This window comes from Tursiops truncatus, chromosome 9, assembly GCF_011762595.2.
Source record: "Tursiops truncatus isolate mTurTru1 chromosome 9, mTurTru1.mat.Y, whole genome shotgun sequence".
In the NCBI taxonomy this organism is placed as follows: Eukaryota; Metazoa; Chordata; class Mammalia; order Artiodactyla; family Delphinidae; genus Tursiops; species Tursiops truncatus.
In genome coordinates this window covers 30,735,446-30,760,715 of record NC_047042.1, presented here as the reverse complement: position 1 = coordinate 30,760,715, position 25,270 = coordinate 30,735,446, and the positions used below count along the sequence as shown (strand labels likewise).

The window sequence follows — 25,270 nt, the reverse complement described above, 5'->3', positions numbered from 1 at the left end:
TCATATACTAGAAAGAATAAATTATTATAGTTACAAAAAGCATGCTCCTGAGTTCTGTGACTAAGTTCCGTGTTCCTGTAGAACACTTGGGGGAAGCCTAATTGAAGATTGCTGGACCTGACGCTTGATCTTAGTCTCAACATTGAGGAGTAAAACAGCCTAAGCAAGCAGGCATTCTACATCAAGGAGACATCAATGGGGATTGTGTGTTCTTGCCTTATGAATCCCAAGCAAATAAATCTTGTACTCCGTGCAATAAACCTTTAACTTTCAGTATGTGATAGTCTTTCCTCATTTCATAAATATTTATTGAGCGCCTGCAATATGCCAGTCTCTGATACAGCAGTTAAGAAAACACCAACCCTGCTCCTACGGAGCTTACATTAATGGGAGACCCTTTAATGTGTTCTGCCACCCAATTATCCAAAAAAGATAATCTCGCCACGTAATCCAATTGTGTAAAATCTGTCTTGGGCAAAGGGAACGGCACGTGCATCCTCGAACCACCTTGAAATGAAAACTCAGCCTGTGCGTGAAGGACGCAGGTCGCCAAGCGCAAGACGGCGCCGTCGCCTAGCGCCGCTCTGAACGGCGCGCCGCTGTGACGCGTAGGCTTCGCCCCCTGCTGCCTTCATAGCGCCCCCGCCCCCTTGAGCGAAGTGCGCAGACTCCTCCTCCGGGCTCTGCTTCGGCAGGAGAAGCAGCCGAGTTGAAGGCATCGCTTCCCCGCGTGCTTCTGCGGGTGGCTGCCAGGCCTTGTCCTACCGCAGTGGCCGCGCCGCGCTGTTCGGGAGCAGGGCGCTGCAGTCGCGGTCCCGGCCTCGGTGTTTGGTAAACAGAAGCCCCAGCGTGCCGGGAGCGTGCAACCCCTCGCCCGGCCCGGCGAGCCCCGGGCGTGAACCGCGTTGACGGAGGATGGCAGCCTCCGGGGTGGAGAAGAGCAGCAAGAAGAAGACCGAGAAGAAACTTGCTGCTCGAGAGGAAGCTAAACTGTTGGCGGGCTTCATGGGCGTCATGAATAACATGCGGAAACAGGTACCGCCTCTGTGGGAGTGACCGACGGCGTCGGGGAGGTGGTCCGGGACTCGGGCCCCTGTCAGCCGCGGCTGAAACCCGCGCCCTGGGGATCGCGACCCTCTTCTTCCTCTGTCCTTGCCCTTCCTTGCATTTTCGCACGCCAGCGAAGCCGCTGTCGGTGGAGGGTCGCGTTAAACTGTTCTCGAGCAAAAGTGCCTCGTCGTCCGCCGATGCTGTGGCTCCTGACTCCTATGGGGCCCCGTGGGCCGGCATTCGGCGTCGGGTATCGTTGTATAACAGCTGTGCCCTAGTTATCTCTTTGTGAGGCGAGGAGCCCTCCATTGGCCAGCCGTTTTAAGGTGTCGTGAGATGTCGGGCGAAGAACCCCACTGGCACAGCCCAAACCGAAGCCCCCCAAGGAAGGGAGAAGCATTGCTGGCCTGACATCAGCTCCTCTAAAATAAGGATCCCCGCCCCCCTTCTGTGTTACCAGGGTGGAGCTAGTAGAAGACAAATCCTCCTGTACGTGTTAATTTAGAGCAGAAACAGTCGTGGATAAATACCGTGCCGCCTTTTAAGGGCACCGTGCGCCTCTGTTAAGAGGAGTTCTTTGTTCTTTGATGTGTGGCGTATTAGTGAAAGTCTTCAGCACGTCGGCGAAAGGTGGGTTATGAAAAGAATGGGTTTTAACGCCAGAGTATGTAGACTAGAGAATCTATTTGTTTTTAAATTCCATAGCATCTTATACCAGTAGGTGTAGAAAAGTCACTTGGTTATTTTCTCGTCCTGGAAGCTTTATTTCTAGAAATATGCATCCAGGAAGATTTGTGGGAATGTTTGTTTTGTGACCGTGTTTTTCATGACAAAAGCAGGACATGAGTATAAGTAACTGCAAAACCTAGTTTGCTCATCGGGTGGTGCTGAAACCACACAACCCAGATTGGGACTGGAACCTACAGGCAGGGACTCGAACCCACCGTCTTTTAATTGAGATCACACACCTGGTCTCAGGACTTTAATGACGCTCAGGTGCTTTTTTTGTTTGGGGGTTTTTTTTTTGGCTGCGCAGTGTGGCTTGTGGGATCTTAGTTCCCCGACCAGGGATTGAACCTGCGCCCTCGGCAGTGAAAGTGCAGAGTCCTAACCGCTGGGCCGCCAGGGAGTTCCCAAAGCTCATGTAGTTTATGTCTCATGGCAGAAGAAATTCAGTGAAAAACAAGGTGATAGGTAAGAAGTGGATTTATTTATAGAGATACACATTCCATAGACAGAATGCAGTCTGTCTCAAAAGGCGAGAACGGCCTTGGGAGAAACACACTCCACAGATGGGTGCGGGCCATCTCAGAAGGCAAGAGGCCCCAAGATGTGGGGTGGTTTGTTTTTATGGGCTGCGTAATTTCATAGACTAATGAGTGGGAGGATTATTCCAACTATTTCGAGGGGAAGGGGCGGAGATTTCCAGGAACAGGGCCACCACCCATTTTTTGGCCTTTTATGGTTAACCTCAGAGCAGTCAGGGCACTGGTGGGTGTGTCATTCAGCATATGCTAATACACTGCAGTGAGCGTGTAATGAGGAAGAAGGTGCACTGGGAGTCAGATCTTTCCACCATTTTGGACCTAGTTGGTTCTAACCAGTTTTTGTCATGTTCTATGGCTGTGTCATTCTTTTAAAGGTTGTGCCCTGCCCCCTTTCCTCCTGTTTCAGTTCTGATGGGTCTATGGACAACAGTAGAGGAATTTAAGTGTTTTATGAAGATATTAACTTTGGTTTCTTTAAGCAAACTCTGCTGGGGTCTTGTCTTTGTTCATCAGCTCCTGACATTGTGCATGGATGCAGTAGATATTTGTGGGAGTGCCTTTATATCTTGCCTGGTCTTTGGGTTGAAGTAGCTGTGAATGCCTGAATTCAATATTTTACGTAACTTTCATGTATCTATTTCCATGTATACCTTCATGTTCCTTTTCTGTGAACCTTTCTTACATTTAGGACACCACTGACTTTGCATTGCTGGTGCATTTAACTAGTGCCTGCCTCTGAAAGGTAATTGCACCGCAGTTCACCAGTGCCCACATTTGTTTCCAACAACCCTCCCACTCCCCCAAATATGTGTTTTCATACACAGACTATAGCATTGTAAAGCATTGCCTCATTTCCTGCGTAGATGGGGTGCAACTGGGTCGCAGCATCAGATGTTGAGGAGGAGGGGATTGTCTGAGACTGTATGTTTAGCTTTTGGGGTTTAAAAATTGATTCATATCCATTTCTTAGACTTAGCTTTAAACAATATTAGCATCTACTTATTTACTGTTAAAACAGAAATAAAGTTACTGAAATACCAGGTTTCTGTTACTGAGTAGGAAGGGGAAAATGGATGCTGGGTGAGACATCAGGAATTTCTTCGACAGTGGTTAACTGGCCTTAATCTGCCAGTTTCTCCTTTTGTCATTGGCTTTGCTTGTTATTCAGACCGTTCTCCAGTAACACTTTTACCAACTTCGTGGAATCCTGCATCTTTTGTAAGATGGGCAGCTTCACTTTGCAGTTGATTTACATTATACACGTATTGTTCTGTTTAACATAACACAGAAGAGGCGCACCAGGAATGACTGACAAGGGCAGTTGATGGGAAGAGGCAGAAATAGAAGCTGCTCTGAGCCAGAGGAGGAATGTTTGAGTGAGGACCAGTTTTAAAAGTGTTCTTCTATGGTGAATACTTTTGTGTTATTACTATTTTTGCTTTCCCTTATGATCTCATTACTTTGGGGACCAAGATAATGAGTGCCTGGATGACAAGGGCCCCCAGAAACATCCCTATACAAATTTAAGAACACTGTGAACTTAGAATTTCTGAATCCCAATTCCTGCTCTATCATTAATTAGTTTTGTGATATTAGAAAAAGATATAGGTCATTTCATGTCTCTGTAGCATTGCAGCCAGTCTCTACGTCGTGGTGAAAGGGGGCTCTGCTGAGCCCGCAGCCTCAGCTTCCCGTGGAGCCTTTTCCTCCATTATCCTTTCAGCCATTTCCAGCCTTTTGTTTTTAAGTAAACTTTACAATGAAGTATAGAATTCACGAAAAGGATCCAAATCATAAATGTGCAGCTCAAAGAATTATTGCAAAACGAACGCACCCCCTCCAAGTAAAAGAACTTGGCTAGTACACCAGAAAGTCTCCACCTAATGCCCTTCTCAATTGCTACCCCCTCAAAGGTAATTTCTAATTTCTACTACCATAGATTTTTTGTCCTGTTTTTGAACTTGTATACATGGAATCATACAGTATATACTTGTGTGTCTTGCTTTCTTAAAGCTAGCATCTATTTTTGAATTTTTGAATTTTATTTATTTTTTTATACAGCAGGTTCTTATTAGTCATCCATTTTATACATATGACTGTATAGATGTCAATCCCAATCTCCCAATTCGTCCCAACACCACCACCACCACCCCGCCACTTTCCTGCCTTGATGTCCAAGTCTAGAAACTGTCATAGAGTGAAGTAAATCAGAAAGAGAAAAACAAATATCGTATATTAACGCATATATGTGGAACCTGGAAAAATGGTACAGATGAACCGGTTTGCAGGGCAGAAATAGAGACACAGATGTAGAGAACAAACTTATGGACACTAAAGCTAGCATTTTGTTTGTGAGATTTATCTATATTGTTGTGTGTTGTTCTAGTCCATCTTCATTGTATGTAATATCCCATTGTATGAATACACCACAATTTATCCATTCTATCGTGTACTATTAAACGTAGTACTACTTTGAATATTTTTGTACATTTTGTACATGACTTTTGATGTGTACATGTATGCATTTCTGCATTTTTGTTGGGAAATACCCAAGCGTGGAGCTGTTGAGTCATAGGTTAGGCTACATTCAGCTTTAATAGATCCTGTGGTACAGTTGCCAAAGTTGTGCCAGTTCATACTTTGGCTTTTGCTTTTGCATCTTTGCTAACACTTGGTATTGTCAGTCTTTATAACAGCCATTCTAGTGGACGTATAGTGGCATCTTATTTAATTTGGTTGAGCACCTTTTCATTCATTTTTCCAGCTTTTTTTTAGATTAATGTTATTATCTGTTACACTAGAAAGGGGCTTTAAAAAGCAGGGCAGGGTCACAGTCACTCTTGCAGGTACCCAGTGCTGTTGCTTTTGTGTTAATGAAGTCCAGAAGACCCTTAACAATTGAGAGATGTTTTGAGAACTTTCTGAGTACCACTGCAGTTCACAGTTTCCTCAGGTTAAATGAATTAAAACGTAATTAGAATTTAAAAGCTTATGTTAAAGCCCCATTGAGAGTTAAGTGAGAGAACCACAAAGCTGATTTGAGGATTGGATGCTGGGCAGTCACCTGGGCTCCCTTACTAACTAAAATGACTCAGCTTCTGTGTACTCACCTCTCCAAGACTGTCAATTACTACATGTCATTAATGTTTAGGGTCTCTTGTGAATAATCTAAACCTTCTGCATTAAATCCTCAATAACAGAAACACTTCTCGAGCACTTATTCTGTACCAGCCATTCTCCAAAGTGTTTTATATGATTGTCTCATTTAATTTGCATAACAACTCCCATTGACAACTCCCATTATCCAGACCTTTCTATTCTTAACTCTCTTCTATTTTCTCTTTTTGTCTGTCCAGTTTAGGAGATATATCTCTCTCTTCACTCTCTTTTCAATGTCCTAAGCTTTCTTGGCCCTCAGTCCTTTTTTTTACATCCTTTGGGCAAAAAGCATTGATGACTGTTTACCTTCTTTGTGCAACGCTTCTAAGCACAGCTGAAGAATATCCCATTACTGGGCAGTCCTCTGCCAGGTGAGTCCTAACTTCAGCTGGGCTGGCAGTACTACTGGTGAGCAGTTCTACTTACTATTTATTTTACTGGTTTCCTCTAACCCAAGCCCTTACTCTGTATCCTCACTTTCAGTACATCATCCCTCTTTTGACGTCACAAATAAATAGAAGTCATTAGTCTGGAACTATCTAACTTTTAACTTTCCACCACCAAATCTATAAACCTGTTTTGGCACTTTTAAAAAATTCTGCTACGATGGATAAAGCCATTCAAAGCCAGTACTTTCACCTGGGCGTTGACTTTCTCAGTATTAGTGTAGTCAGAAAAGTTAACACCATTGGTTATTCTTTCTTTGTTAGGCATCTTTAACTTCTCCTTCTCTGCTGGATTCTAGCCATCAGCATTTAGGCATGTTTTAACCTCTCTAGCTTTTAAATCAACAAACAAACCAATACACTTAGTCTCAGTATTTCCCTGCAAATAATATCCCTCTCCCCCTTGTTAAAACCAAAAGGTGGGTAGAATCACTGCCTCTTGGCTCACTGTTTATCTATTCCCCTATTTCAGTTTGGCTTTCTAACTTATCCATTTAGATGAATACTTGTTGAGAACCCATTGTGTGAGACCTACTTACCATAAAATGGCAGGTACAAGAGACTGATAAAAGGCCAGTGTGACTGGAGCACAGAACATAAGGGGAGGATGGTGCAAGATGAAATTGGAGAAGTAGCTAAAGATCTGCCCGTGTGTAGCCTCATAAGTCAAGTTAGGGGGTTTTGCTTTTATTCTAAAACCCTTTCAAATATATATGTGTATGAGAGGAGGAATAGGTGTATCAGTTTTTCTTTCGAAAAAGATGATTGACTGCTCTATGGTGAATGAATTAGCTCTCAGAGTAGATGCTGGCAGACCAAACAGGAAGTTGTTACAGTAGCGCAGTGAGATGGTCCTTTGGACTAAGGTGATAGCAGCGACAGCAGTATCAATAAAGAAAAGATGATATATTCAAGAGATTTAGGAGGTAAGATCAACAGGACTTAGTGATGGTAACGATATGTGGTTGTGATGACTAGATTAGAAAAGCAAATTAAGATAACTTAAAACAGAACCTGATAATGAGTAAGCTCTCAATAAATGTTGGCTATTTTTGCTGTTGTTGTGATGGTGGTGGTTGATTGGATGCTGAGGGGTTCTGTACAAGATGTCATTTATGACCTCCAGGGTTCTGAAATGCATAACTAGATGGATGGTGACACAGTTCTCTGAGAGAGGAGATACTGGAAATGGATCAAGGCTTTGAGGAAAGGATTATAGTTTGTGTTTTAGATAGTTTAGTGTGCAGTGCCCCTGAGACATTAAGGTATCTGATGAGTTGACAGGTCTGGAGAGTTGTGGGTTAAAAGTATAAATTTTTGAGGTATCTGCATATAGAAGATAAACTTCATTGAAGCTGTGGAGAGTTAATAATCTAGGATAAAGGCTGGGTAGGGAATGAGCCTGTAAAGAAGACAAAAAAGTAATGGCCAGAAGAGTAGGAGGAAAATGAGAGTTTTGAGAATCGGAGAAGAAATTGTTTCAGAGGGAGATGACAAATTTTGAAGCCTAAGAGAAGTCAGAGTAAGATTAGAGCTAGAAATGTTCAGAGGATGTAGCAACAAAGAGGGGCTTATTGACTGTGATGAGAGTTGTTTTGATGGGGAGACGATGGAAGTCAGATTAGTGTGAGTAGGATATGAGAAAATTGAGACAGTTCATTTCAGATTTGGCCCTGAAGGGAGTGAGGGAATCACATAAAGCCTTTTTAAATGGAAGAGGTATGTGTGTTTAAAAACTAATAGGAAGAATTCATTTGAAATGGCGAGGTTTAATATATATGAAACAGAATGGGTGATTGATAGATGATTCCTGAGATGAAGTCCAAAAGTAAAGGTGAGTAATCTCCTGTGGGAGGAGGATGATTCCTCTTCCATAGGAGTGGGAAGGAGTACGTAGGAGTGGTAGGTACATAGGTGGGTGGTAGGTACATAGGTGGGTGTGTTTGGAATCAAGAGAATGAAGGAGTTCCTATCTAGAGGCTTTTGTTTTCTCTGAAAAGTAGGAGATGAGATCATCTGCTAAAATGGAGGAGGAAGAAGATGAAGCTGGAGGTTGAGGAAAGTTGTTTTTGTGAAGAATAGAAATGGTATGATGGCTGGCAGTGTGGTTTTGTTTTGTTGCTGTTTTGGCCGCACCACATGGCGTGTGGGATCTTAGTTACCCGACCAACCAGGGATCAAACCCATACCCCCTGTAGGAGTCCTAACCACTGGACTGCCAGCAAATTCCCACACCGCACAGCTTGTGGGATCTTAGTTCCCTGACCAGGGATTGACAGCAGTATTTTTTGAGGTTAATTATCATGAACTTATAATGAATATTTATCTTTAACTTGGCCTTCAAAGCCCTGTCATAAAGGTTCTATGACTCGCTTCCCTTCCTACTCATGCCTCAGTTCTTTCTTTTTTTTCTTTTTTAAGATTTTTTCATGTGGACTATTTTTAAAGTCTTTATTGAATTTGTTACAGTACTGCTTCTGTTTTATGTTTATGGGGTTTTTTTTGGCCCCGAGGCATGTGGGATCTTGGCTTCCCCGGCCAGGGATTGAACCCGCACCCTCTGCATTGGAAGGCAAAGTCTTAACCCCCAGTGAAGTCCCTCAGTTCTTACTTTAAAAGCCACTTCTTCCCTGAATGTCCTAGATTATGTCAAGCCCCTCTATTACATATGCTCTTACAGCACTCTATTCCTTTCTTTCATGCATTTATCAGCTCTATAAAGGCAATAAACACTATTTAGTTTATTGCATGTCTTTGCTACTAGGCTCTAAGCTCCATGAGGGCAGGGACTGTGTTTGGCTGGTTCAGCTGTATTGCCAACATCTACTACATAGGTGCTCAAATATTTGTTAATACAATAGTTGATATCATATGTATGGTTGATAACACCTAGAGGATGAGTGGACAGAGGATCTGGGTAGCATCAACATTTTAAAGGATAAGCAGAGAAGTGCATTGGAGATTAAAGTGTGGGAGGAAGAAAGACAGCAGAGAATAATGTCATTGAAACCAAGATTAAGTTACAAAGGAGAGCCAGGTGGGAGTATCCAATGCTCTAGGGAGGTCAAAAAAGAGATTGTCCAGTGAGTTTGAAAATTGGTGGTTTTAGCAAGTAAGGTTTTAATGGAATGGTGGGGGGAGGGGGAAAGCAAATTTTAGAGGACAAAGCAGGGACAGAGTGGGGAGTATATGGAGAGGAAACTGCCCCCTTTGTGGCCTAAGCTTTCCCAGATGGTATCAATGTTCTGCTAAACTCTATAGTATCTAGTGCATACTGTCATCATGACACCATATGTGTGTTGAATAAATGAGTACAGAAGCACATCTTAAGAGAGACATGATTGTATTAAAATTACCTTCTGAGAAGAAGGGGGACAGTCAAGATTTGGGAGATGCAAGAACCAGGGTAGCCCCAAAAGCCTCTGACCTTTTTCTAGGACACTGCCTTAATTGCACCTCAGCTCTGACTACTTGCAGTCTGTTTCTCTTTCAGAATTTCAGATCTTGGAGAGAGAGGATCTGATAGACGTAGTTTGGGTTAAATGTTAATCCTGTGAATAAATTATCCTAAGCAGAATAGGGCCATGTAGCACAAACATGATCTTGAAAGGCCCATGTATTGAGGCCGTTTCCTGAGAAGGAGGAATTGTAAGTCAGGTGGCTACTCCAGTTGGCATCTACTGCAAAGATTCATATTAGTGAAATCACTGATAAATTTTTTAGTACATAATATAGCATATAATTTAGTTACATTCTGTTGAGCTGTCAAAAAATGTGGTTGATTAACGTTTAAGAGAAACACTCTTAAGAATATGCCATCTTATTTCAGGTTAGCTTACTGGAAAATGGTGTGCCAGGATTAAATGAGTTCTGCCTTAGACCTTCTCTTTGAGTTGCAATTAAATTGGATCACAATTTAATATTACACTAAGCTATTACTGTGAAAAATTATTTTAAAATGGTTTTGTGTCTTCTGTAAAACTTTTTAGCAATTTTGCCTTTAGTCACTCATTGCTTTAGGAAGCAGTGTGCTATAGTGGAAATAACATGCACGTTGGATTCAAACAGATTTCTGGTTTTGAATTCTGCTCTGTCTTCTTACTAATTGTGTGACGTTGAGTAGGTCGATTCTTCAGCCTTTTATGTTCTTATGTGCACAATGATCATAATATCACACTGAACCTACCTTACTGATGTTGGGACTAATGAGAGAAAGAATGTGAAAACTCTTGATAAATTGTTCAGTGTTACACAGATATTGTTGGTATTGTTATTATCACAGTGAATCTGCTGGGATTCTTGGTTACCAGCAACAGAAACCATTCTGTCTTAAGTAAAAGTAATTTATTGCAAGGGTATCGGGAACTTACGCCATTCACCGTAGGCTGGAAGATGAGCAGTCCTGGCAGACAAGCCCAGGGATTCTTTGGTAGCTAGGCTGCAGAAACCCTGGAGTCAAGGTTACAATGCAGGAACAGTCTTGACGACTTGCTGGTGCCACGATAAAGACATCCCGTCGTCCCACAACACACCGCCCCATCTTTCATTCACCCAAGATTCAAAATCCTGGAAGTAGGTATCTAATTGGTTGGCCTTAGATTGTTTGCCAGATTAGGGCTCTGCTAAGGAGTGAATAGAAGAATTATCTGATTTACTGGTTCCATAATGAGAGGCAGGCTCTGAGAATTGCCCTCTCCCCAAGATAGTTCATAATGAACATTTTCTCCAGAAATGAGAGTTCGGGGTTCTAGGAGGCAGGGGAAATTGGATGCTAGATTGCCAGAATCCACAAATATCCACTCTGACCTATACCTTAGGTTGTCCAATACAAACATGCATGCTCTTATTCTGTCCTATAATTTTTTTTTTCTTTTTCTTTTTTTTTTTTGCGGTACGCGGGCCTCTCACTGCTGTGGCTTCTCCTGCGGCAGAGCGCAGGCTTAGCGGCCATGGCTCACGGGCCCAGCCGCTACGTGGCACGCGGGATCCTCCGGACCGGGGCACGAACCCGCGTCCCCTGCATTGTCAGGCAGACTCTCAACCACTGCGCCACCGGGGAAGCCCTGTCCTATAATTTTTTAAAAAATTATATATATATATATATATATCACCAATTAAATTTTTTCACTTACCATATCTAACTCCAGGATCACTTGGTGATATCCATTCCTTCTATAGGCATTTTAAGACGCTAAGGGTATATGTAATAATAGATTCTTTATATGATCGTGCAGGGGAAAGGAAACTAGTTAAAACTTAGGTAAATATAAAAAAAAGATGAAAATAAAAGTAGAAGCCACATTCATTGTTTATTATTTGTTCATTGTTGTGTTTGTGACTTCTTCCTTCACTGGCTATTCCTATTCTTTGTCTTTAGCCAACCCCTTAAGGTTCTTTATCTGATGGGGTGACCGGGTCTTTTATTCCTAGGTATCTTGAACCTTTGGTCTTGCCTGTATAGGGTTACTTTAGTCTTACATTAACATTTACCACTGCAGTTGGCAGTACTAGTGTTGGGTCTGGGATTTGATTTTATGCTACTTAAAAGCTGATTAGTTAGCCTGTTGCTGTTTAATGGATGCTGGCAGAAGACATGAGACCCCTAGGTCAGAGAGAACAGACTTGATTGTTCACAGCATCACCAGCATCAGCATGTATGCATCGGTTCCCCTTGCCCCACAAGTACTATGAGGGTGACATGGTGGGACCCAGATGGATGTTAGGGTTTGTGTTGCAGCTAAGGAATAAACAGTAAGGAATCTGCCACTTCTATAGCAAATGATAGGCAGGCTTGCTGTTTATCCTGGAGGGGAGACATTATCTCACCCTATGGTCGCTTTCTGCCAACAAAACCCTGAGAAATGATGGCCTGGGTAAAAAGTGGTAGAGCCTTGCATTCTTGGCACGTCCAGGAAGATATGCAGGAGCTCAAGACCCATAGATAACTGTCTCTCCCAACAACCAGGAGGTATCCAGGGGGGTCCCCGAGTTCCAGTCATCTTCTGTCCCATGGAGGAAGAGCAACAACTTTTTTCTTGGTGGCCAGGATCAGGCGCCTCCCCAAATGTAATAACTTTTTACCCAGTGGCATGAGGAGGCCAAAATGGCCAGGTCACAGTCTTAACTGTCAGTTCTGTGGAAATGTTGTTATACCTCTTGATTAAATGATTCTTCTTTTGGGTCCCCAAATCTCTAAACTGCTAGCAGAATCCACCTCCAGAAAGACTAATTGCTGAGATAAGAAACAAAATTTTTGTAAATGAATCCTTAAGCATATTAGTGAGGGGAGCCTCTTCCATGCCTTGGTTGCCAGGCTAGTTCTGGCTAGAACCCATTCTATCTATACAGATTAAGTGAAACCACTTAATCTGTATAGATAGAATGAAAATGGACTGAAAATGGATTCAGCTGCTTAAAGAAAACAGTTTGAAAACCACTGATCTGAGGCTTTTCCCTGAAAAGAGAATAAACTGTGTGTGTCTTTCTGTGTCTAAGCGGTGTTGAGAACAGAGGATTTGCAGGGGTGGTCTTAAGCACAGCCTCATCTTCCAACTTAATTTACTAGAAAAGCACTGCATATAGGGGATTGCCAGGTAGTTGCCCATCTGTCAATAGGGTGTTCTATTATGTCTCAGTTGGCAATTGATCTTTACATAAACTCCCTGAGTTGAGAATCTCAAGAGCTGAATGGTAGAATTCCGGCACCAAATCCCCTCACAAAAGTTGGCTGGACAAAGTACTGTGAGTTCGAATTCCCAGGTTTGCTTTGTCTTTTAGTTGTTCTGTTTTCTTACTGGCACAGGGAGTGCTTTGTTCTATCTTAAAGGCTGACAAGGCAGCCTCTATCAATGACTGTTCCTTTTTGTAGCCTCTGAAGAACAGTTGAAGAGGTTATTTAAATTTTTACTCCAGAAAGCTCTGGAATGGGTCGATACCTCTTAAGTTAACTCTAGACTGGAAGGTCATTTCCATTTCTCATCTTAAATTTTTCTCAGCCAAGATGTCATTCATAGCTCTCCGGATTGTCTGCAGTGAACCAAATGACAGCACTCCATCTAATTCCATACTAGCAACAGAAAATCCCCCAAATTTGTCTGTTATGAACCCTCATTATTAAATTCCCACATCTGTAATCTCCCTGTAAATTAAAATTAAGGCAATTGAAAGGCAAAAGTCTGCTCTCCCTGGTTTCTTAAACTCCTCAGTCTCAGCCAGAAGGCATTCACTTAAGTGTTTGGGTCAAGTCAGGGTAACTTCTTCAGCAGCTTCAGCGTAGGCTGTCTTCCATTGGAATAGATTAAGTTAGTTTAGCACCTCCAAAGCTGAACGTCTCCAATTTCAAGGTAGTTTGCGTCACATGTTTTCAGTATGTCAAAGGGTCTCTGGGACTTTTAAGATTAGCATAGTGTCACCCCCACCCCTACAAACCTGAAAAGATACAAGCACATCTACTCTCTCTACAATAAATAGTGCATATGTTGACACATTATTATACAGTCCTAACCCACCTTATTGTTCCCAGCCAAAAACAGATAGAAACTTCGTTTCTGGAGGAACAGGGTTCTCAAAGTAAGAAAATCTTGGCTTTTGGTTTTGACAGCTTGCCAGTCTGTGTCAGCTCTCTGTAATTGATAGACCCTAAGTAAGACTAAACTCAGCTGGGAGGAATCACTTATCAAGAGGCCAATAGGGACACTATGTTTACTGGATAGGGAAGGAATTTCACATATGCATAATAATGTTTCATTGGCATATGATACATTGTTTCTCATGGGCAAAGTGTTAGGTATTTGCCAGGGGGATTTCTCAGCTGCTCAGTCTCTTAGAGTTTCTTTTTTCCCCTTGTTGTCCATCCTGCATGTTTAAAGATTAATTTTCCTTTCTTTTTTGAACCCTGTGGTCCTGGCAGAAATGATTGAGTTTTGTCTAGTGACAAACTCTTCCCTCCCTTTTGGGAGGAGAGTGATCCACGTTTGTAACAGGCAGTTGTGCAGAGCACAGTTTGTGGCCTTGAATTCTCTACAGTTCTAATCCTCCTGGTTGTTCTGCACCTTTGTGTCCTCATTAGAAGCCTCACCTCCTGTGAAATTCCTTATATATATATATATATATATATATGTATATATTTAAAATATATTGAAGTATAGTTAATTTACAATGTTGTGTTAGTTTCAAGTGTACAGCAAAGTGATTCAGTTTCTTTATATACATTAATCCTATCTCTTGGAAGAGCCTTTTCTCTATTCCCGTCCATTTGTCTCAGCTGGAGTGTGACCTTTAACAGATTCCTCTAAGGCCTGTGGCCCTTTACAGTGCGCTCCTCAAAACCTTGCCTTTCTTCATTTTTTGTTTTCTAGGCTTTGGAAACTTGGTGGTAGCAGACACATTCCTTTCTGTTACCTATTTGTGTCAAAATGGGCTGTGTCTTTGTGTCTCTTCCTTCCAGATAGCCCCAGCTGAGTTATTAACCTGTTTTTAAATTGAATACTTTCCTATCCTGTAGAGCTAACATTGTATAGATCAAATGCCTCTTTTCCTTTTGGGCCCAGATGTTTTGCTAACCTACTTCTACTAGTGCCTTTCAAAGTCTATAGATTTTGCCATGGTGGAAAATAAGAGGTCTCTGTGTTCAGGATTACTGCCAACCCTTACCACCCTCAGTAAGGTAATTTTAATTATGGGGAAGCCCAGCATCTAACTTAGGTCTGGACTATGTCTGAATTATTTGGCTTCCCTTAAGGAGTCCTACTACTGTCCCTTAGTCTTATCTCCACAAACTTCCCATATACGTTGCACTAGAGCATATACCTTGCCTGTTTTCCCACCAGATCACCTTCCAGATTATTTAACAATGCATGAAATACTCTATTGCTGCTCTTCTTTTCCCTTTTCAAATCAATCTGAACTTACTGTAATCACCTACTATAATTGTCCCAGCCTTTGAGGTCAGTCCTTTAATTATGTGTTTGATTTCTTACCTTTAGCTTTAAAAGAAATCTTATAAAAAAATTCCAGGACCAAGCTTCTTTCTGAGAGAAACGATTTAGTCTGCTCCTGAATTCTTTCTTCCTTCACTATATCTCTTTGGTCCATATTGCTTTTGTATAAATAACAATAAAAATAACTTTTTTTTTGTTTCCTAATTTCGTCTTTTAAAGAACAGTTATACCAAAGTTTATCTCCTTTCCCTTTCAAAGCTGTTTGGCCTAGCTTGTCATATATATGTTCCCCTTAAGGAAGGAAATCCCCTTTTCCTTTATTAATCTAGGTGTGTTCCTTTGTTTTTCTTCAACTTTCCCACTTGCCTTATTGTGATTATACATGTGTTTAAGCCCAGTGCTGTTTTCCTTGCTTTTCTGAACAAAGATGATTTCTAAAGAGGCCTTTTAATTTTTTTTCTCTTAACCTTTGGGTTTATTATGGCTTTTTTGAGACTTTTCTAGTATCTCAATCCAACATGATGATTTACCCTATATAATAAGGGTTCCATTTTCGTTTATCCTTTCAGTGATTTAAATCCACCACCCAACTATAGTTGAATCTACAGTCTACCCGGGGATTTGTACCCAGGGTCAACTTGAAATCACGCTGGGAGGGACTGATTGCAGAACCTTGTTGACAAGCTACATAAATCCAAAGGTTAGTCATTCCTCAGTCCTCTCCTTGGGATACAATAAAGAATAGAATTTGGGACAGCTGCTTGCATGCCTCCTACTAACGCCAGCACATATTGTTAAAAGCTAGAACCTCATGCAGTGCTGTGGAGCTTTCAGGAACCTGAAGTGCCTTTGCAGTCCTGTCTGGCAAATACATACAGAGAGCAAAAGGTTATTCCACTAATGCATGCCTAAAATGCTTGCCTGTTTTGAGGTCTTTCCAAACCAAAGGACTCTTCCCTCAAAAGTGTCTAATACTTGCAAACACTAAAGTAGCACCGAAGTTTCTGTTTGCCTCTGTTTGAGTGTCTATGCATATGGATTTGAGGGGCCCTCTTCTTCTTCTGGTTCTAAATATTTGAGCAGTAAAGGTAGGAGACAGATAAATTAATGGTGATGACAGACTAGTGAACATGGCGTTGAGTTGAGCATAAAATGGGCTTCCTCTTCTTTTTCCCCTTAACTAAAAACTTACCCAGTCTGAGGCAGAGCAGCTGAGGAATGGGAACAGTCCTCTCCTGCCATAGATAGGGGCAAGCCTCCCAATGAATTACGTTCTACTTTGGGGGCAGATTAATGGAAGAAGAGTGAGCCAGGAGGCCTGGCAGTGTGTGGTCAGTGACCTCTGCCATGCTCTTGCTCATCCTGTAGTCACTCTTCGACGAGCGACAGTTGGAGAAAAGAACTGAAACTTCCTTCCCAGTACTTACCTTCCCCAGAGGAAGAGAGAGTACTTCATGACAGAGAAATCTGTTGTTTCTCAAATTGATATGTTATCCCATTTTTTCAATTATCAAATCTCTCACCACATTTTTTAAATTAAACTTTTTTTTTAGAGCAGTTTTAGGTTTAACAGAAAAATTGAGCAGAAAGTGCAGTTTTCATTTACCCCTTTGTCCCTCCCCCTCGCCCCAGTTTCCCCTATTATTAACATCTTGTCTAAGTGTGGGGCATTTGTTACAATGGATGAGCCATTGTTACATTATTGGTTCACTCTTTGTGTTGTACATTCTGTGGGTTTTGACAGGTGTATAATGACATATATCCACTGTTAGAGTATCACACACAATAATTTCACTGCCTTAAACATTACCTGTGCTCCACCTTCTCACCACATATGTGAAATGGTATCTTTATCATATGCCAAATGCCCGTTATTGTGGATCCCTCACATTTCTTAGGTTTATTTCTCAACATTTAATTATTTTGTTGCTGCTATGACTGGGATTTTTATTTCTCTCATTTGTGTGTTTTTCTAATGGCATATTACTCACATCTAATTGCTTTTTCATGTTTATCTTATTTGTCTAGCCACCTTACTAACTTTTCATATTAGTTCTACAAGTGTTAAATTGATTTATCTTTATTTCCTTAGTGATATGGCTAAAATTTCCAGAACAATGTGACAGGGTGTGTGTGTGTATATTTCAAACTTGAATGAGAATGTCTCTCCTGCTTCACTAGTTTGCTGTTGATTCTGATGAATGACCTTCAACATACAGACACATCATTTTCTTTATTAAAGAATCTCAGGAAATGAATTTTTAATTTTATCAAACACTCTTTTGCCCATATATTGAAGTTTTTCTTTTTTTTCTTTTTTTGGCCAAGCCTCACGGCATGCAGGATCTTAGTTCCCTGACCAGGGATCGAACCCGTGCCCCCTGCAATGGAAGCACGGGAGTCCTAACCACTGGACCACCAGGGAATTCCCTGAAGTCCTTCTACTACATGAAAATTTTCTCTTTTAACCTGTCAGTATGATGAATTACATTTATAGAATTATCATTCTTGAACCCTTCTTGCATTCCTAGAACAATACCCTGCTGGATTCAGTTTGCAAATACTTGACAGATCTGTAAATGAGACACCTAAAGGAGGAAAAAGTCCAAAGAAAATGTGACCAAAATAGCAACCGACAGTTTTAAAAAAAGAAAAATGAAGACAGCAAGGAAACATAATAAATAGTATTTAAAAAGATGGCATATGTAAGATGAAACATAAGTTATCAGTAATAAATAGGAGGGATTCAACTAAACCCTACTAAAAATAATTATTAGATGGTGAGAACTTCAGACTAAGTTACACAAAAATCTATGCTGTTTATAAGAGACTAAAGATTCAGAAGCTGAAAATAATAAATACAAAGATACAATTTTGGGAGGACATAAACAGAGAAATTGCAAGGTTTTTTGGTTTGTTTAATCCAGTGAAGATGTATTGTTCAAAAGGTAGTTTTGTTTGTTTTGTTTCTCTTCCATTCACCTAGGACTTGTTACCTCTCATTCTCCAGATCACCTGAATCTCTGTCTCTTCCCATTTCCTGTCTTTGCATACACCTCTTCCCCAGAGGATTGATAGCAGGAGGGACCTCTGCCTTTAGGTCCGTCTCATTTCTTGTTGAATAGGACCTATTAATCTATTGTAGTCCAGTCAAATAAATGCACCATTTGGATATAAAAGATTGCTCCCATTTCACCTCCTCCTACTCGCCACACACAACGTTACTAACTGGCTAGAGATTAATCTTAGACTAAGACTAAATTGTACAAAGATCCCTCTGATTTCTCTAACTTCCTTCAGTGCCTGTAAATTCACTACACTAACATTCCCCATTCCTGAGTATGCCTTGGAAAGGTTTTTTGCTACATTTCAGTTTAGCTTTACATTTTTTGGAACTTCCCATCAGCAGCCATAGGTCCCTCACCTATCTAATTTGCTTGCTATTCTGTCAGTATTCTTTCTTCCTCTCCCTCCTTTTTTCCTTCCTTCCCTCCCTCCTCCCTTTCTCTTTCTTTATCTTCAGCAACTTGATCAGCTTGTTTTGATAGTAACCAAATAGGTGGCTTGGTTTTGCTACCTGGTATTTTTGGGTGCAGCAAAATCACCTGAGAGCTATGCCTGTTCTGTACCCCCTCCCCAAATAAAAGGAAATAAAAATTTAAGACACTGTTGGAGTAACAGTAGCTTTAACTATAATCTGCATATAATTTCTAAGCAATAGTCTATAGGCCTTATAAAAAATATTTAAGTAAGCTGTAAGAGTGAAATGTTCATCCCTTAGCCCATTAATTGGGACCCATTTCTTTTCTCATTCTAAGCATTACCGTCTTATTTGGGTTTTTTATTCATGAAGTAATAAAGTAGGAAATAACAGTGATTTATCTATCAGAAACTATATCAGTAGTTTTAGTAAAATACTTAAAATTTGGAAAATGCCATATCCTCTGAGCTCTTGAGCCATTATTTAGTTTTGTGAGTGAAATTACTCTGAAAATATTATTTACCTCATATTCCCAGTGCCTAAGAGGGTGCTTTACAAAATTTTTTCTGAGCCCAAGCTGTATGTTATCTTTAACTTCATTAAAAAATTGAAATTTTATTTGATAAAAAGGACATTTCTTTTTCCTTGGAATTCATCTTTAAGGGTTCCAGTAAATCTTAAATTTTTTCCTTAATATACCCCATTTTTCCAACATTTTAAGTGTATAATCTAGATCTGCCTTCTTTCAGTAACCTAGAGCGACACATTTTGGCCTAGGTCAGAAATCACAATTTAAAAGTGGCTGCTATCCAGGTCCCATCAGAAGTGCATTTTAGAGAGATGTTATTTAAGGAGAGAGTGCTGAATGGACATTTGGTTCATCCACTCTGTATATTCTGAGTTGTTTCTGTTGCAGGTTAGATCTATGAAGGCAACTTTCTTGGAAAATGCAGTGTGCACCTGCATTCTATCAAGGACAATTTTTAAGAAGCAGATTGTTATATTTGAAAAACCATCAAGGACATTGCCATTAATTAGGTCATTTAATGTCCCCATAAAATCTCACCATGAGAAATATCTTAGAATTTATGTAGGAAAAAAATTTGGCTTCCCCTAAAGATTAGTAGACTACTTTTTTCTGATTATAAAGATCTTTTTTTTTTCCTGACTGTTGAGAAGCTAAGTGCCAAATTTTGATACAGCAAACTCATGACAGCAACTCTGTAAGTCCTTCCTAAATAGGTTTTATGTTAAAAACAAAATCTGTGCTGGAAAAAGACTGGATTTAAATACAAAATAGAGATAAAGCATTTGGCAAGTGCCTGTTTTATATCTTGGCTAAGCCATGCCCATTGAACCCCTTTTAATTTTATTTATTTCTCTCTTGATTAGAAAACATTGTGTGATGTGATCCTTATGGTCCAGGAAAGAAAGATACCTGCTCATCGTGTTGTCCTTGCTGCAGCGAGTCATTTTTTTAACTTAATGTTCACAAGTAAGTATCTTAAGATAAAGCATAATAATTTTTCTATGAGAATTAGGTGGGGTCTAATTGAAAATATGCCACTTTTCCCAGTTTTAAAAGCACTTTAAGTTAAGTCCACAGAACAGTGAAGAGATTGAAGAGTGGTCATGGTGATGATTGATCAAAGGAAAACTGTCCTTTCGTTAGCCCTAAAGGCCTGAAGTCTTTATTAATGGAGATATAGCTTCTGCTTGAATACCAGGTTTTTTTCTTAACCTCTGGTGGAAAGGCAGAGGAGCAGATAAGTCTTATGGCATTTTATCTAGCAAGTTAAACTAAAGAAAAATGAAATACATTATACTAGAAAGAACCCTAGTTTGGAGTTGAGAATTGGGTCCAAGTCCTGGTTCTACTTAGTACTGCTCGTGAGCTTGATCAGGTTATATAATATATCTGCCTCAAGTTTTCTCTTTAGTGCTCTGGCTACCTACCAGGGTTTTGGGGAAGAATGAGAAGCTTTGCTAGTGAAAGCTGACTATACATATAATTGTCATTGTGCTTGTAGGTTTGTTCCAGCTACATCAGAGGCATTTTGCCCATAACAATTTAAGAGAATGCTACCAAATTAATTTAGGAGTTGGGGAAATACTAAATGCATTTTTATGTCTCTCTGTTCATTTGGGCTTTTTTTTTTAGAAGTACACTAATTCACTAATTTCTTAAAAAATTATTTTAAGGCACATGTCAAGTATGGAGAATTAATTTGCATTTATTATAGGAATGTGTTGGGCTTTCTGAGGTATTTTCTTTCAGGGAGGTCTCTGTCCTGTTATTTTTCTCCAACATTTAACACAGCCTAGAATGATTGGGTTCTTCAGTTAAACTCAGGGTAGTACTCATGCCATTTATGTTTGTTTCTTCTCTTTGTATTAGCTAACATGCTTGAATCAAAGTCCTTTGAAGTGGAACTCAAAGATGCTGAACCTGACATTATTGAACAACTTGTGGAATTCGCTTATACCGCTAGGTAAGTTAAGGATCGTTTCTGTTGTGGAGGAGTAAGGTCGGGATCTGCCATGGCAAAGCGTTGTTGTAACAAATTGGTGTGCTCCAGAGTCTTCAGAATGAAAAACTACACGGATGGTAGGGGCGGGGTTTGAGGATCCCATGCCATACTAACTCAAGGGCTGTAAAGTTTAATTTTTTGTTTAATTTCGGGGGCTAGAAGGATACATTCTATGGTAGCATTATTTAAATAATAAATTGTAGGACACTAACATTCACTTTAACTTACTTACAGAATTTCTGTGAATAGCAACAATGTTCAGTCTTTGTTAGATGCAGCAAACCAGTACCAGATTGAACCTGTGAAGAAAATGTGTGTTGATTTTTTGAAAGAACAAGTTGATGCTTCAAATTGTCTTGGTAAGAAATGAGATTCCTATTTTTCAAAACAAAAAACACCGTTAATGTATATTTTAATAAAGAAAAAAAGCGTGGTTATAAGTGTCCTCGTTTAATCTTTTTTTACCCTCATTTAATCTTAAAGGTGTTGTCCAGTACAAAATTTTCTAGTAATATATTTTATTTATTTATTTTAAACATCTTTATTGGAGCATAATTGCTTTATAATGTTGTGTTAGTTTCTGCTGTATAACAAAGTGAATCAGCTCTATGTATATATATATCCCCGTATCCCCTCCCTCTGCGTCTCCTCCTACCCTCCTTATCCCACTGCTGTAGGTGGTCACCTAGTAATATATTTTAAGAGGAGGTTAGGGAGGTACATATTAACCTGGGCAGAAACAAGCCATAAAATACCGTATCAACATTTTCCAAAATAAAAAATAGCCTCAGTAATGAGTTTTTGTGTGTTTAGGAAAACGAGTAATGATTTACTTCAGAAATGACAGAATGATTCAGTATTAAAAAACCAAACATAATATACTATACTAACATGCTATAGGAAAAAAATACTTAAAATCATAGCAACAGATGCTGAAGGCACTTTTGTGTTTTCAATACCCATTCCTAATGTTTAAAAAAAACTCTTAAACTAGAAATAAAATACGTAAGTTAACCTGTATGTGTCTGAAACCTAAAGCTAATATTCTTTGCATGGAAACATGCTACCGTTCAGCTTCGTGCTGAAGATTTCCACCAGTGTAGTCAATCAAAAAAAATAAATAAGGCAACAATACAAGTTTCCTTATCAGGCATAATCATAACAGTAGTTTGTTGGCTAATTTAAAATTTCATTAACGCAGTGAGTGGTTAAACAAGATTATATCTGCCGTAAAGGGGTTATTTTAGTGTAACATAAAAATATACCAATCTGCCAATCTGTGACTGTAAGACCAAGTCTGTGATTTGAATACAGATCCATTGTCTGTCTTACCTAAGTCACATCAGTAATATATTATCTATGATTTTTTATTTTTAGTTTCCTTAAAACGAATTGATAACTGAGCAAGACAGTCTGATTATAGAATCCCTCTAGAATTTTGCAGTGTTTTCCCCGATTTTATCTGTTGTCCTGGTCATGCTTAATTTGAGCTGTTTTCAAGTCTGTTGTAAACCTTAGAATTAGGTTTCATAGAAGCAACTGCTTTCTTTTCACATTGATATTTTATTGATCTGCATGATATTTAATTGAGTAGCATAATTACAACAAATTCAACTGCCAAAAGTTAGTTAAAAAACAAATACTGGTTCTTGGTGAAAATATCATTTCCCTGGTGGGAACATAAATGTTCAGGTGTAGCAGACTGAGCACATAGCATGCCATGGCATTGGTCAGTGCATTCAGAAAATGACAACTAGTCTAACTCACTAGCAGGCATCAGTTATGAGAACCTTTATGGTTATAAATACGAAAGTGTCAAAACTATCTGAAGACAGCATTGAAGGTGAAACATGGAAAATCAAAGCTAATAAACTAAAATAAATTTAACTAATGACTTTGAATGCAGGCCTGCCACAAGATCATATACAGTAATCAGTGGTTTTATTTAGCAGAGGTTGGCAAACTTCCTATAAGGGCCAAATAGCAAATATTTTAGGCTTTGTGGGCCATGTGTCACGTGTGGTCCTTGTTGCTCCTCTTCCTACTTCTCCCTCTCCTGCTTCTCCTCTCCTTCCCCTCCCCCCTTTTCTCCCCACTTCCCCTTTTTTCACAACCCTTCAAAAATATGAAAAACGTTCTTAGCTGCTGACCCTACAGCTAGATGTGGGCTGGATTTGGCTCATGGACAGTATTTCGCAGACTCCTGATACAGAACATTAATAATCAATTAAGGGGGATCTTCCCTCCTAAAGAGAAAATAAAATAGCTGAATGGAAAATATATGGGGTTTCTATGAAAAAAACTGTTAATTACATTGAAGATCATTAAAAAATGTAAGTGGGGGCTTCCCTGGTGGTGCAGTGGTTGAGAGTCCGCCTGCCAATGCAGGGGACACGGGTTCGTGCCCCGGTCCGGGAAGATCTCACATGCCGCGGAGTGGCTGGGCCCGTGAGCCATGGCCGCTGAGCTTGCGCGTCCGGAGCCTGTGCTCCGCAACGGGAGAGGCCACAACAGTGAGAGGCCCGCGTACCACAAAAAAAAAAAAAAAAAAAAATGTAAGTGGAGATCTATGTCATGTTCCTAAGTGGAACTCCTCCATGTTGCAGAACAAGCAACTGTCCCTAATGTAATCCAGAAATTCAGCAATCCTAATTGAAGTCATATCAGGATTTTTAAAAAGTAGAATGTTATAAGCTTATTTTAAATTTATTTACAAGAGAAAATGTTATACCAGTATCCAAGAAAAGTTTGAAAAAACACTGAAGGGGGGCCTGTCCTACAAAGTACCAAATTCAGCCACACATAAGAGAGTATATTGGCATAACAATAGACAAATCAATGGAAAAGAAAAGGATCCAGATTTATGAAATTTATTGTTTCATTTTCCTGGAGTCATACTTAATCTTTAATATATATTTGTTTGTTTTTTAAGGTATTCATCTTTTATTCATTTGTTTTCTTTCTGTGTTCAGGTATAAGTGTGCTAGCAGAGTGTCTAGACTGTCCTGAATTGAAAGCAACCGCAGATGACTTTATTCATCAGCATTTTACTGAAGTTTATAAAACTGATGAATTTCTACAACTTGATGTCAAGCGAGTTACACATCTCCTCAACCAGGACACTCTGACTGTGAGGGCAGAGGATCAGGTGACTAAACTGGCTTCTCACATTTTTCTTAGTAAAAATTTCCCTATGGATTTCTTATGCTTCATTTTTGGATACATGACAAAGAAAAGAATCATATTAGGAGAGAATGTGTTGTTTACACTAATTCCAAATTCTGTTTCATAGGAAAAATAAGTTTTGGGTGCTTGTAGGGGCTGGCTCTTTGAGAGACCGGCCACTTGTAGAGATGCTCTTGGGTGGGTAAAACAATGCCTCCCCCAGAATTGTCCACACCCTAATCCTTGGAATCTGTGAATGTGTTACCTTACATAGCAGTTGAGACTCAGCAGATGTGGTTAAGGATCATGAGAGGAGGAGGTTATTGGGTGGGTCCAATGTAATCACAGGGGTGCTTAAATATGGAAGAGGGACAGAAGAGTCAGTGTCAGAGTGATGTGATATGAATTAGACTTGGTTGGCCATTGCTGGCTTTGAAGATGGAGGAAGGGCCGCAAGCCAAGGAATGCAGATGGCTGCTAGATGTTAGAGAAAGCAAGGAAATGGTTTCTTCTGTAGGCCTTCAGGCAGCCCTGCTGACACCTTGATTTTTGCCCAGTGTGTGACCCATTTTGGACTCTGACCTCCAGAACTGTCAGATAAACAGTCAGAGGTGTAAGCTGGGTACAGGTGTTGGGAACTAGATGGGGTAACACTTTGATATGCAGACATTCACTTAAACCCTGTTTTCAGTTCCCCATCCTTCTCTGTATTTTAAGTCAGTAAGTTTGTGATAATGTGTTATAGCAGCAATAGGAAACTAATAGAGGTACAGTAAGATCGCATGCTTTTAGTTACTTTTGTTCTAGAGATAAAAGGTTTGCACTGAGCTGTATTCTTTCTCCCAGTCTTCATGGCCCAGAGTATTAGTTTTCAAGTTGACAGGTTGGACCCGGAAAACCTGAGTAGGCATAAAGAAAAAACTCAATTATATGAGCAAAATTGACTGACATATATAGTATAGAAAGGGAAGAATAATTTTAGACTGAAGAAACCTGACAAACTTGATGAACACTACCTACAGGTTAATATCATCAGTGATATCATGTGCTCTTGTGTAATGAGGATGGCATGTTACCTCTGTGTCTTCCTCCCAAAAAAACTATAACCCCAGCCTAATCATGAGAAAAACATCAGACAAACCCAGATTGAGGGACAGTCTATAAAATACCTGATCAGAACTCAAAGCTGTCAAAAAGTCCTCAAAAACAAGGAGGGTCTGAGAAACAGTCA

The 25,270-nt window shown here is 40.1% G+C and overlaps 1 protein-coding gene across 4 annotated transcripts in view; it reads left to right on the top strand.

Moving 5' to 3' along the window:
- The first annotated feature begins 668 nt into the window (after positions 1 to 668).
- Positions 669 to 25,270, top strand: part of KLHL7 (kelch like family member 7) — a 64,499-nt gene continuing 39,897 nt past the window's right edge. Inside the window, exons 1-7 of one of the 4 annotated variants that reach the window (XM_019928643.3) lie at positions 669 to 1,035; positions 1,511 to 1,680; positions 15,432 to 15,562; positions 19,736 to 19,838; positions 20,742 to 20,835; positions 21,109 to 21,233; positions 23,847 to 24,022. In XM_019928643.3, the coding sequence (XP_019784202.1) occupies positions 19,760 to 19,838; positions 20,742 to 20,835; positions 21,109 to 21,233; positions 23,847 to 24,022 (474 nt within the window). In that variant the 5' untranslated portion in view covers positions 669 to 1,035; positions 1,511 to 1,680; positions 15,432 to 15,562; positions 19,736 to 19,759. The remainder of the gene's footprint in view (positions 1,036 to 1,510; positions 1,681 to 15,431; positions 15,563 to 19,735; positions 19,839 to 20,741; positions 20,836 to 21,108; positions 21,234 to 23,846; positions 24,023 to 25,270) is intronic. The other 3 variants (XM_019928634.3, XM_019928652.3, XM_019928629.3) reach the window with 3 other exon arrangements.